At 47.7% G+C, this 12409-nt stretch overlaps 1 protein-coding gene across 1 annotated transcript; it reads right to left on the bottom strand.

The window, feature by feature from the left end:
- Positions 1–3161: 3161 nt before the first annotated feature.
- LOC106855611 (prostate stem cell antigen-like) lies at positions 3162–7463 on the bottom strand. The gene is made up of 3 exons (XM_014880445.2): positions 7074–7463; positions 4775–4879; positions 3162–3596 (listed from the first exon to the last, which is right to left on the bottom strand). Exons 1-3 carry the CDS (start codon positions 7123–7125, stop codon positions 3385–3387), a joined length of 369 nt encoding a protein of 122 aa, XP_014735931.1. The 5' UTR covers positions 7126–7463; the 3' UTR covers positions 3162–3384.
- Positions 7464–12409: the final 4946 nt, after the last annotated feature.

Here is a 12409-nt window from a genome sequence, read left to right as displayed (position 1 = left end):
ACAACTTCCACTAGACCAGATTGCTCCAAGCCCCATCCAACCTGGCCTGGGACACTTGAGTTTTTTAAAGACCTTGTCCTCAACTTTAGGCCTTTTGAGAAGCCTGGAGAGGACAGAAGAATTGATAAAACTGTTCAAGAAGCAACTTCCTTGGGCAAAATTCACCCAGCCTTGTTTTCCAGATGAATATCGTGCTTGTGTGTCCTGCAGCAGCTCTCAGGATGGTTTATCAGCACCCAAAATGTGAATTATCACAGATTTCTGCACCAACAAAGCACGTTGGTAACAGAGGGTGCAGGGCAGAGCAGAAGGACCTGACCCAGAGCCTTGTTGAGATTTGTGATGATTTTAGAGCAGGAGGGGGAACCAACCCTTCTGCCAACACACAGTCCCAACCCTTGGGAAAACATCCCATCCTCTTCCTGGTCCTGCCCTGGCCCAGCCCAGGTTCTGATCCACAGCTGAGTCATTTATTTGCCCCAGTTCGCCACCTCCTTGCCCTTCCCGGAATTGAGAGGGTTGTTTTTGAGGCTGCTCTGTTGGTGACCTGGATGGAGAGTGAGGTTTGGGGTCATTCCATGTGCTCTGCCAGGTGCCATCATTTCCACAGGGAGTTCCTGCTCAGTTCTTTATTGTGTCTGTCCCAATCCCTTCTCTAAACCATCTCATCACCAAATCACAGAATCCCAGAATATCTTGGGCTGGAACCCCCCCACCATGGACAGGGACACCTTCCTCTAGACCAGGTTGCTCCAAACCCCATCCAGCCTGGCCTTGGACACTTCCAGGGATGGAGCAGCCACAGCTTCTCTGGCAAAACCTGTGTCAGGGCCTCACCACCCTCCCAGGGAACAATTCCTTCCCAAAATCCCATCTAATCCTGTCCTCTGGCAGTAGGAAGCCATTCCCTGCGTCCTGTCCCTCCATCCCTTGTCCAAAGTCCCTCTCCAGCTCTCCTGGAGCATCTTTACCACTGAAAGCTCTCCCCAGAGCCTTCTCTTCTTCAGGCTGAGCAACCCCAACTCTCCCTGCCTCTCCTTACAGGAGAGGTGCTCCATGCCATCCTGCCCATGAACTTCCAGATACATCCACAGAGAGGATTTATCTCTAGGTAAATCCAAATGAGAATCACTCAGTGGTCAATCCTGGACTCTTTCAGAGCAGAAATTGGGAGAAGAAATAATCCCTTGAGCCTCTGGGTGTTTAGACACTGGGTCTCAACCACCAGAGCTTGGAAAAGCCACCTCTTGGGCTCTGGGAAGAAGCTCCTCAATTACTCAATGCTCAAGGAAGTAGATGGCATTGCCATGGGGCCAACACGTTAAACTAGAACTGAACAGCCCCCATTTACACTCCCCTATCTTAGTTTTGGGGACAGATTCCCAAAATTCCCTTTCCTGGAAATGTTCAAGGCTAGGTTGGATGGGGATCTGAGCAACCTGACCTAGTGGAAGATCTCTCTGCCCATGGCAGGGCAGTGGAATGAGAGGATCTTCAAGGTCCCTTCCAACCCAAACCATTCCATGATTTTATGAATGTGTTTGACCGCTCCAGAAGCTGGAAGAGGCTGTTTCACCCAGCATCCCCGAGGGCTCTAATTGCTCTGGTGCCACCATGCCTTGGCCACTTCAATTCCCAGGCTCCAGAAAAGACCATTGTAGCCAAATTCCTTGCTGGGAATGGCCTCGGATGTGGACAGGCTGGGAATTGTTTCAGAAAGTGGGCACAGGGCATTTAGGTGTCAGGGACATCCCTGCAATGCAAGGAGAGGATTCCCTGGAATGGAGAGTTCATGGGGTTGGGCACCCATGCAGAGAACATCCTGACCCCTTTTCAGAGATATGACTCAGGAGGTTTGGAAAAGCCAGAATAAATCATTCCCATTGTCTCATATCCTCCCTTCACTGATAACCAGATTGGATTCCTATAAACAAGGTGGCTCATTCTTGATTTCCTCTGGGGAAACCCCTTCCCATCTTCCTCCAATTAGCAGCTTCCTTACAATTAGCCTTGCATCCCAAGGATTTACATACTTTTCTCTTTCACAACAGCAGATGCTGTCATTATCTCCTGACCTCCCTTTGACTTCACCCCAAATGGGATTTTGACCCTTGTCCCATGGCTGTGGATCCTCCATGTGACTCTTTTCCACCAGGGAAATTATTCCCTGTTATTTCAGCCAATGGGTCTTCACATCCTGGGCAGCTCCAAGAGTTTTAAGGTGGAAGAGAGGAATTTGGGGTTCTTGGCCAATCTCCTTCCCTTTTAATCCTTACTCACTGCTGTCCTGACTTCACAGCTCCTTAAATCCTGTTCTCCCACCTAGGGCTCTCCAAAATTCACTCTCCATGTTTTCCCCCCGGATTTTTACCAGATCTCTTCACGTGGGTGTAGCTTAGAAAACCCACCCGAGAGTTTCTCTCAGGCCTCCTTGTACGGTGCTTTTTCTGCTGCCTTTGCCAAAGGATCTCCCAATGCAAGGTGGGGACATCCAAGATTATATCCCTAAAATAAAACAGCTGGAGAAGGCAGCACATAACTTTAAATCTATAGCTGTAGAGAGAGGCTATAACTGTATATGAGAGATGTAAAAGTTATAGAGTCTGCCTTGCATTTAAACACCTCACGGGTGTTGTTGAATCTCAAACCATTGGCCCTGGAACGCTGATCCAGCCAGTCCAAAACCTTCTGCAGAGCCTTCCTGCCCTCCCCCAGATCAACATCCCATCTATGGATGACCAAAAGTCATCCATGAACTTCCCAAGGGTGGTCTTGACATCCTCATCCAGATCATCAATAAATGTATTGGACTGACACTAATACTGATCCCAGGAAATCCCTGATGCTGGTGACCAGTCACCAGCTGGATGTGGCACCATTCCCCACCACTCTGTGCCTGGGACCCAGCCAGTTTTTAACCCAGCCAAGAGTTCATATTCCCAAGCCCAGGGCTGCCAATTTTTCCAGGAGAATGTCATGGGAAGTAGCATCAAAGGTGAACTCCAGGGAGACACATTTCTCTCATTCTCTGGGGAGGTTGCCTGGTTATAAAAGGGACTTCAGGGCTCAGCAGTGACCTGGGCCAGACATAAAACACCCACCAGCAGCTCTGCTGTGGGCAGAAATAGGTGACTGAGTGATAGACACGTGACACGCTCACAGTTGGTGGAGAAATAACTTTATTTTAGGTGTTTTGCAGTTAACACGAGCACACATTTCCTTATCAGGGTAGCACTCGAGCTTTGCAATAAGACAAAAGCAGAAGCCGTCATACGGCAAAGAGCTGCCATCAGCTCCAACCCACCCCGCTGCTCCTGGTTACTATTCCTGTTATTAGAGGGGTGCTCCAAGACTTCCTGTGGTCATGGGAGGCATCTTTGCTCCTCAGAATTTGTTGCTGAGGATGGTCCAGAGCACTCCGGCCGCGACGCCTCCGGCCAGCCCGTAGCTGGACCTCACGGTGCCCGCGGCGTTGAGGTTGCAGAGGTCACTGCTGCAGCAGGAGATGTTCCTGTTGCCCACGTTGAAGTCCTGGTAGGATGCCTCACACGAGGAGTCACATCCCTTGCTGATGAGGCTGAAGAGCCCCACAACCCCTGGGAGGAAAGCAGGGCCGTTATTGCAAGGATTCAGCACAAGCCAAGCCTGGTGGGACTGAATAGCGGGATGCTGTTCTTAACTGAGCTCGTTCCGTGGGACGAAAATTGGAATCACAGAATGGTTTGGGTTGGAAGGGACATTCAAAATCATCTCGTGGGCAGGGAGACCTTCCCCTAGGCCAGGTTGTTCCAACCACATCCAACCTGGCCTTGGACAATTCCAGGGATGGGGCAGCCATAGATTCTTTGGACCTCACCACCCTCCAAGCGAGGAATTTCCTCTTAATATCCCATCTAACCCTGCCTGCCCTCTCTCATGTGGAGCCCAATCCCAAACATCTTTGTTACATGGAGCCTTTCAACCCCCAGGAAATTATGGAAACACAGCCATTCTCATTTCAGATGGCACAGTTATTGTTTGATTTGTTTCTGAGAGGCACAGCCCATTTTTTGGGCTCTTTTTAGCAACTTTTGGCAAACTTCTTTTTTTTTTTTATTTTGATCAAAAAGCAGATTTTGACCCCCAGGAGATTTGATCCATTCCCCTCCAGGAGACCTAAAATCCATTCTGGGCACCAAATCTTTGCCACGTGCAATCAATAACAAAGAGTTCTACAAAATCTTGTCTCTCCTGAGTGTGAATGTCATGGATTTGCACATTCCCAACTGGGATAATTCCTACTGGAGGTATCACATCTACAGCCTGACAGAGAGGAGCTTAAATGTGGCACTGATGGGTTTTGTGCCCCAGGTCTAAGAGCAACTCAGCTGTCGGCACAGATCTGGACAAGGCAAACCAGATCTAGAACAGGAGGATAAAATCCTTGTTTTTCAAGTTTCCCCACAGACAGAGATGAAATTTTGTCATTTTCATTGATTTCACCTCAGATCAACACCTCCTAACTTCACAACCAGGTTGGACCAGGCTGAGCCCCTCCCATTTTAATTCATGCTTGCAAATATTGCAAAAAAATTAACCATTGCCCTTGCAAGCAAATAATTTTTTGGTGCTGTGAAAGAGAAACAAACTTAATTTTGAGCAGGTGAAAGACATTTGCACACTGAGGTTTGCTGGCCCAAACCACCTGGTGGATCCTGACTGGACACCTGAGGCTGGGAAGATGTTTGGCTCCAACATCCCAGCTAAGGCATTTCCCACCCCTGCTTTTCCTTACGGATCACTTCTGTCTTGCACATGTTGTTCTCGCCACAGTCCTTCTTTGTCATGCACTTGGAGTTGCTGAGCTGGGATGAGCAGCTGTAACACTGCAAAGATGAACCTGCAAGAGACCAGGAGGGGTTGAAAGAGAAATCAGGGAATAATGGAATGGGTTGGGTTGGAAGGGACTTTAAAATCATCAAGTTCCACCCCTCTGCTGTGAGAAGGGACAACTTCCAGTTGACCAGGTTGCTCCAAACCACATCCAACCTGGCCTTGGGTTCTTCCAGGGATGGGGAAACCACAGCTTCCCTGGGCAGCCTGATCTCTTTTTTTACCACTCTCATTATAAAAAAGTCTTAATTATAGTTAACCCATATTTTTTCGTTTTAAAACATTACCTTTCATGTTATCCCAACAAGACCTCCTAAAAATGTATCCCCAACTCTCCTGGAGCCTCTTTAGGCACTGAAAGGGGCTCTGAGGTCTCCTCAGGGTTTTCTCTTCTCCAGAGTGAACAGCCCCAGCTCTGCCAGCTCCAGAGGAGAGAGGCTCCAGCCCTTGGAGCATGGAGACCTTCATGGACTCCTCTGGATTTGCTCCAGCTAGACCCCAGAACCAGACCCACCCCTGCAGGTGAGGAACAATTCTACACCTCTCATTTATCTTCAGTCTATCCAAAAGTCTCCAGAAAATTCAACCAAGTGCTTGCACTGGGAAACAGGACCATTCCTGGGGATCCTCAAAGGAAGATATCTCCTCTGCTTTGGGAAAAAAAAAAGTGTTTTATCCTCTTTTTTTGTGGCTAATAATATACCTGGTTGAGGTGGGAGTCAGGTTTGGCAGGTGCTGAATAGATTTTGGGTGTAGTGAGTGCAGTGAGGGAACAAAAAGAGAGCAGATGGACAGCTGGGCTTGACGGGGATCATGGAATGGTTTGGGCTGGAAGGATCATTTCATCAGGGACACATCCCTCCAGACCAGGTTGCTCCAAGCCCCTTTGACCTGGCCTTGAGTGAGGGATGAAGAAGGAATTTGCAAAGTCCCTTCCAGCCCCTTGTCTCAGCTCTTAACTTTTGACTTGCCCTTTCTAGAAATCGAAATGCAAATTTCACCCCTCTCTGACCACCAGGTCGTCCCCTGTTCCCACCCCTCATGGCAATGCCACTCCAGAGGGGATGGAAATCAGTGCTGGGCTGATCTGTGCAATCAGAAAAGGCAGGAAAAACCTGGCAACTCCCAAGAGTCCAGCCCTGGTGAAAAATTATCCCTAGAGGAGTGAGATTGTGGTGTAATTATCTGTGTCCTGTCACCTACCTGTGCCCCAGGGTGTCACTGGAGCCTTGCAACTCTCAGTTTAAATATATATATATATTTATATATATTTCCTTGAGCCCCATGGCCACCAAACTTGCATCACAAATCCTCCAACTCCATATCCTAATGCCTGAAATACACTTTTAGGACACTGAAAAGCCCTGCTTAGAAATTAGTGATTGAAGGAATTAATCTGAGGCGCTTGGTCTCCCTCTGTCCAAGCCTCTCTGGTGTAAATGACTGATGCAGTCACAGAGGTGAGGAGACAACCCCCAATTTGTCTGAGTGCTGCACTCTGTTCTCACATTGATCTGACTTTTAAAGCAATAAAAGTCAAATTTTGAGTGTTCTGATGGAAGCTGGCAGAGAGAAAGGTCTGAGGGCTGTGCAAGACCCTTGACAGTTTATTATTTAAGCATCCTCTGCTGATTGAGAAACTGCTCAAATTTGCTTCTTCTCTTTCTGGTAGTAGGGAAAAGCTGCTTTAAAACCTTTTTTTTCTCAGTGAGTCTATAAAAACCTGACATTGTCTAAACCCCACCCACTCAGTCTATAAAATAACACATCATGGTATTGTTATTTTTAATGTCCTGCTAAAATTCTATAAATCTGGGCAACGTCAGGGTCTGGTTTTGAAAGGAAGAGTCGGAAAAAAAGTTGGAGGAAAACTTTGCATAAATTTTGATAGCCCGAGAAGAAGGAAAATAATCCTCTCACCTCGCTTATCCCCTCCCTTCCCCCTTAACTGTATGGTCTGGCTTAAAAAAAAAACTTGGATTTTGATTAATTCAGGATTTACCTTTCCTGGAAGCTGCTCCCCCCAGCACTCAGATCCCACCACCCCCGGGGTGACCCTGTGCATTCTTCCCACTCAACACCCATCCAAAGGGAAACACCTTGGGGTGACAACCTGCCAGCATCTCCTCCCTCCTTGCCGAACCCCATCCTTGAAAACCTGCGGGGAGGGATGCAGGGTGGGACCCTCGGTGGGATCTTACCTGGGTCCACGCACAGCAGAGCTCCCAGCAGGAGCACAAGGAAAGCTTTCATCTTGGAATAAGCTCTCTGGGGCTGCCTCTGTGGGGTTGTTTCCTCCTGGGGCAGGTTATATATCCCGGGATGCCGGGCGTGCCCACGGGGTCATCCCTGAGAAGGCACCTGAGGCAGCTGCTGGCAGGACCAAGGGAGGGGTTGGTGCTTTGTGTGTCGGGATATTTGTGTTCCGTGCCTCTCCTCTCTCCCTGCCACTCTCTGGGCTCCTCTCCACTGCTGCCACCCCCTCCTTCCCTCCTACCCTTGGGCAAAGTGCTCACAGGAGTGGAAAAAGCCCCAAATTCTTCCCAACAAGGCTGGCCTTATGCATTTCTTCATGGCCACTGAGGTTTAGTGGCACCCTGTGAGCGAGGCTCTCCACCCCCGGTGCCACCCTGAGTGGAGCCTTTGTGTTTAAATCGAGGACAAAATGTTCTTTGAATCAACAGCTCCGGGTATTTATCTGCCTGTGTGAGTGATACTCGTGATAACAAGGTATGTGGTAGGGAGGTATGTGGGCAAATTAAAGGTGCATTGACCATTCCAGGTATTGAGGAGTTTATTCGCCCTCATTTGCATTTATTTTCTGTTAAAAAGCAATGGCCAGCTCATATTTTTGAGGTTTGAAACCCAAGGGACTTCCTGCTGGATTTATTTGGTGTTTTGAGATGTTTCATCTGTGGCTTGGTTCTCTTTTGTGTGCTCTTGTCTGGCACAAGCTGGGTACAGGTTTGGACACTTGGCTTACAGCAGATGCAACATCAACAACCCAAGCTTGCCCAAAAAATGCCACTACTCTGTCACAGACAGGGTGAGTTCAGCCACATTCCAGCCCCAAGTGTGAATGTTTGCTCTCGTGGGTTGAGCAGAGACCTCTCCCATTCCTCACATCCTGTGACCACTTAGAAGGAAATGCCAGGGCAAAAGAAAACAGGGCTTTTTTTTTTTTTAAATTCAACTTTTAATTATTTTCCCCCCCCCCTGGGATCTTGGGATTAGCGCTGTGAATTTCTTTCCTTCAGGGATTTAGTCCCATGCAGTTTAGCTCTCAGGAACTTTTCCAGATTAAAAGGAAGATGTGCAGGTGGATCATTTATCAGTGGCTGTGTGATGAAGGGTAGAGACTAAAACTCCTGCCCTGACTTAGGCCAGAGGAGAATCTGTTGCAAGAGAAGATTTGACAAATCCTAATTCCTCCATGGAGATCTTAACCACTTTGACTTTCACTCTTCTGTGTAAAAAATACCTAAAAAACCATCCCAACACCTTCTTTCTGTGTCTATTGGCTCCTGCCTCATAATATTTTTACAGACCATATAATTTACATGTTATGGATTAAAGGAAACAATTTATTTTTTCAGGCTCTGGAGTTCCTCATTCAGAAGTATTTGAGGTTTGTGTTTTTAATCCCCTGGGAGACTTTCCCTGTAGGGTTTGGCTTTTTGTGATAAGGAAGAACAGGGCAAAGGGGGAAAAAACCCACTCCCTATCAAATCCACCAAGGCCTGGAATTAAATATTTCCTAAAAAAAGCATTGATAAGGAAGAAAAAACTTTCTATCTTTCCCAGTACCATTACTTTTATTCTTTTTCTAACATCAGCCAGAAAAACTCAAAACTTGTGGTGCTGTGAAAGAATCTGAGAGCTTCTCCATCCCCCAGTCCTGCTTGCCTGAGGCTATGTGAGACCCCAGGAATTCCTGTATTCTTACATAAATTGTTGATTTTCACTGTTTTTTAGTACACTGAAGTGCAATTCCTGCCCAACTCCTGAAGATGGCAAACGTAGCCCGTTATAATTCCACATGCATTAACACACAGTTATCCATAGCACTGGGTGTACGAGGTGTTGTTTTCTTTTCCTGAGGTTATAAAATTCCCGGTTCATCTGCCTGCATGGAAAAGACCATAAATTCCCTCTGGAAATCTCATGATGTCTGCAAATCCCTAGGATTTTTTTTTTTTTTTTTTAAACACTGTTTTTGCTGCCACTCCAGATTCCTGATAGAGACAGGTCTGGAGCTCTCTGTTCAGGAAGGGAGAAGAGGAGCTGATTATTTGCTCTGTCCTGGTTCTGGATTATTTGCTCCTGCTTGGTATCAGGCTGGGAAAATGGTGATGGATCATGGTGCAGACTGTGGTGTCATGGATCACATCGAGGAACAGCCATGAGCTGGAAATTTGGGGAAAAAATAGGAGAAAAGATTCCTGGAAAATCTGGACAGAGAGACATCAAAAAGAAGTTTCTCCAATTTCCTGGTCATCTGTAGGGAAGCTTGTAGGATGACAGGGATCTTAGAATCACAGGATCATGGAATTATTTCGGTTGGAGGGGTCTTCAAGATGATCTCGTTCCACACCCCTGCCATGGGGTCTAAGCCCTGTCCAACCTGGCCTTGGACACTTCCAGGGATGGGGCAGCCACAGCTTCTCTGAGCACTGAGTTGTTTTCTCAGCATGGTCGTGCCTGTAATTCCTTTCCAGGATGTTCTGAAATCCCTGTGTGTGGTTCAAATGGGCTCCAGAGGGAATTTTATTGGCTTTTCCACTCCTGGATGGTGTTAATCGAGAGCTGATGCTGCCTGAAGTGTTGCCTGCAAATCTACTCAGGTTGTGGGGCTGTGGGATGTTAGAGAAGGGATTTTAGGGATTTTTAGGCATCCAAATGGGAATTCCTAATGGCTATTGTTGGGAACACAGCCTCAGGAGTATTCAGCTGTCCCAAATCAGAATAGGAGGGGAATAAATGAGTCAGCAGGTGGGAGTGAGGCAAATCCCGTTACAGACTTTCCTGCAAGGAGGGAAGCGTGGATCCCAAATGAGGCGTGGAACTGGGTAGGCAGGATAACAGATGGATTGATAAGGGGAGAGAAAGATTTCAAAAGGAGGAGATGTAGAGATGCTCCCAGAGATGGATGGATGGATGGATGGATGGATGGATGGATGGATGGATGGATGGATGGATGGATGGATAGATGGATGGATGGATAGATGGATGGATGGATGGATGGATGGATGGATGGATGGATGATGGATGGATGATGAATGGATGGAAGAGTAGGTTTAGATTGGATATTGGGAAGGAATTCTTCCTTTGATGGTGGTGAGGCTCTGGCACAGAGAAGCTGTGGCTGCTCCACCCCTGGAACTGTCCAAGGCCACAACAGGACAAGAGAACAAGTCTGGTCTAGTGGAAGGTGTCCCTGTACATGGCAGGGGCTGGACAAGATGACCTTGAAGGTCCCTTCCCACCCAAACCTTTCCATGATTCTATGGAAAGCACACAGGATGTCCCCTATCTCAGCCTCGAGTATTTCTTCCCCAACTCCCAGCTGTTTTCAACTTTTCTCTGTCCTGGGATGGCCATGAATGGTGCTGATCCAGCAGCAGGAAAAATGATTCCAGCTGCTCCAGAGGTGCCCTTTGCTGCCAGCAGAGAGAGGCTCCAGCCCCCACATCTGCAGATATTTAACTTTGTTCCATGTCATGGTCCACCTCCCACTCCAAGGATTTATATCCAGGTTTGCTGTTCAAATGAGTTTCAGAGCACGTGGAGGCAAGGCTGGGATTCCTGCTGGAATTCCAGAGCTCAGCCATGGGGACTGGGGCTGCCATTTAGAGCAGGACATGGAGAGCATGCAGGAAGGTTTGGGTCTCTGGGCTTTTCAGGGACCTTTGGCTCGAGCCTTTCATTCTTTGTGCCTCTTTTTCCTCCAACACCATACAGGGCTTGGAATTCCTGCATTCCAGGAGAAGATTTTGGGATCTGTGTGGCACACAGGTACAGCCAGGGTGCAATACAGAAGTTTAACGAGCAAGGAGTGTGTTTGACCTTGAGTATTTCTCCAAGGGTTTGGGCACAGAGTGAAACATCCAGCGATTCCAATTCAGGATTTCCGATTTCCGGAGCCAGCCTGACCAGCCCTGGAGAAAAAAGTTCACCTTCACATCCCACACATTCCTGCTGACAACCATGAAATCAATGCAGGGCTCCAAACAAATCCCACCACGGTGCTGATCTTGTCTGCAGAGCGAGGAGGTGATGGAGAAAATTCCAAGGGCTGCAGGGATTGGAGATTCCCATACGATGGTGCTGTTGCCACATGGCTGGAGCCCAAACCTTTCCTGGTGTGTGGGAGCAGCCCAAGATTGTTTGTTTAAAAATCTCAGCAACTTCAGAGCATCAAAAATGCATTTGACTCTTTTTTTTAAAGTATTTTTTTTACTTTTTTGTTTTATTTTTTTTTTATTTTGCTAATTGCTGAGCTCTTCTGCTTGCAGAAGACTCGGAGTGTGGGATCCCTGCCAGCTCCATGCCTGGTGCATCCCAGAGTTGTTTGCAGGGAGAAAGGAGAGCATTTTCCTGCACCCACGATTTGGAGTTGGGGTGAAGGGTGGGGAGAGCAGGCTGGGCTGGCACCACAAACAAGTTCTGTGCTTGTTCTGCCCTCACAAAAAACTTCCTGACTTTTCCCTTACCAGGCATTGCATCTTCCTGTGTACAAATGTGGCAAAATATTGGAAAAACAGTCAGGAAACGTGAATTTCCTGGGATCACACAACAGATCTCAAGCCAGGACCCTCAACCAGCCTTGCTGCTTTCCAGTCCATGACCTTCCATCAGGAAAATCAATTTTCCTGGCCCCACAAGAAACCACAGAGTATGGATGAGGAAAAACCTGAGATTTGCAGTCCAGCTGCTGCAGGATGAAACACAGAATCACAGAAAAAAAATTTAGGTGGAAGAGACCTTCGAGATCATCCAGCTCCAATGCCTGCTATGGGCAGGGATGCCTCCTACCAGACCAGGCTGCTCCAAGTCCTGTCCAACCCTGGCTTTGAATCTGGAGGGTGGAAAAGGGTGGTTCTGGGGCCAGACATGACCAGCAGGGACCATTGCCCCTCCTGTGGCCACAGCTGCACTCAATCCATGGCCTCTTGGTCTCTCCTTTCCCAGAGAATCATGCAGTCCAACAGGTTGGAGAAGACCCCTGAGGTCTTTGAGTCCAAATCCTGTTCCAATCCTCCTGGTGAAGAAGTTTTCCCAAATATCCAATCTAAACCTTCCCTGATAACCTGAGGCTGTTTCTTCTTGTCCTATTCCATGGGAGAAGAGATCAATCCCCACCTCAGGAGGGCTTTGGTCCTTCTAATTCTTTTCCCTCCATAACCTTATGGCATCATTGAAGTCCTCCTGAGTTGTCTCCCCTTCATGCAAAGGTCATAAATTCCCTTTTTTTGTCCATCCTGCCCTTAGTTTGTGTCCCCAGAAGTGGTGCTTTTCCAACATTAACAAGGTTTTG

This window comes from Sturnus vulgaris, chromosome 1 (genome assembly GCF_052056855.1).
Source record: "Sturnus vulgaris isolate bStuVul1 chromosome 1, bStuVul1.hap1, whole genome shotgun sequence".
Classification (NCBI taxonomy): Eukaryota; Metazoa; Chordata; class Aves; order Passeriformes; family Sturnidae; genus Sturnus; species Sturnus vulgaris.
The sequence above is the reverse complement of the archived record's forward strand: the minus strand, read 5'-3'. Positions and strand labels throughout refer to the sequence as shown.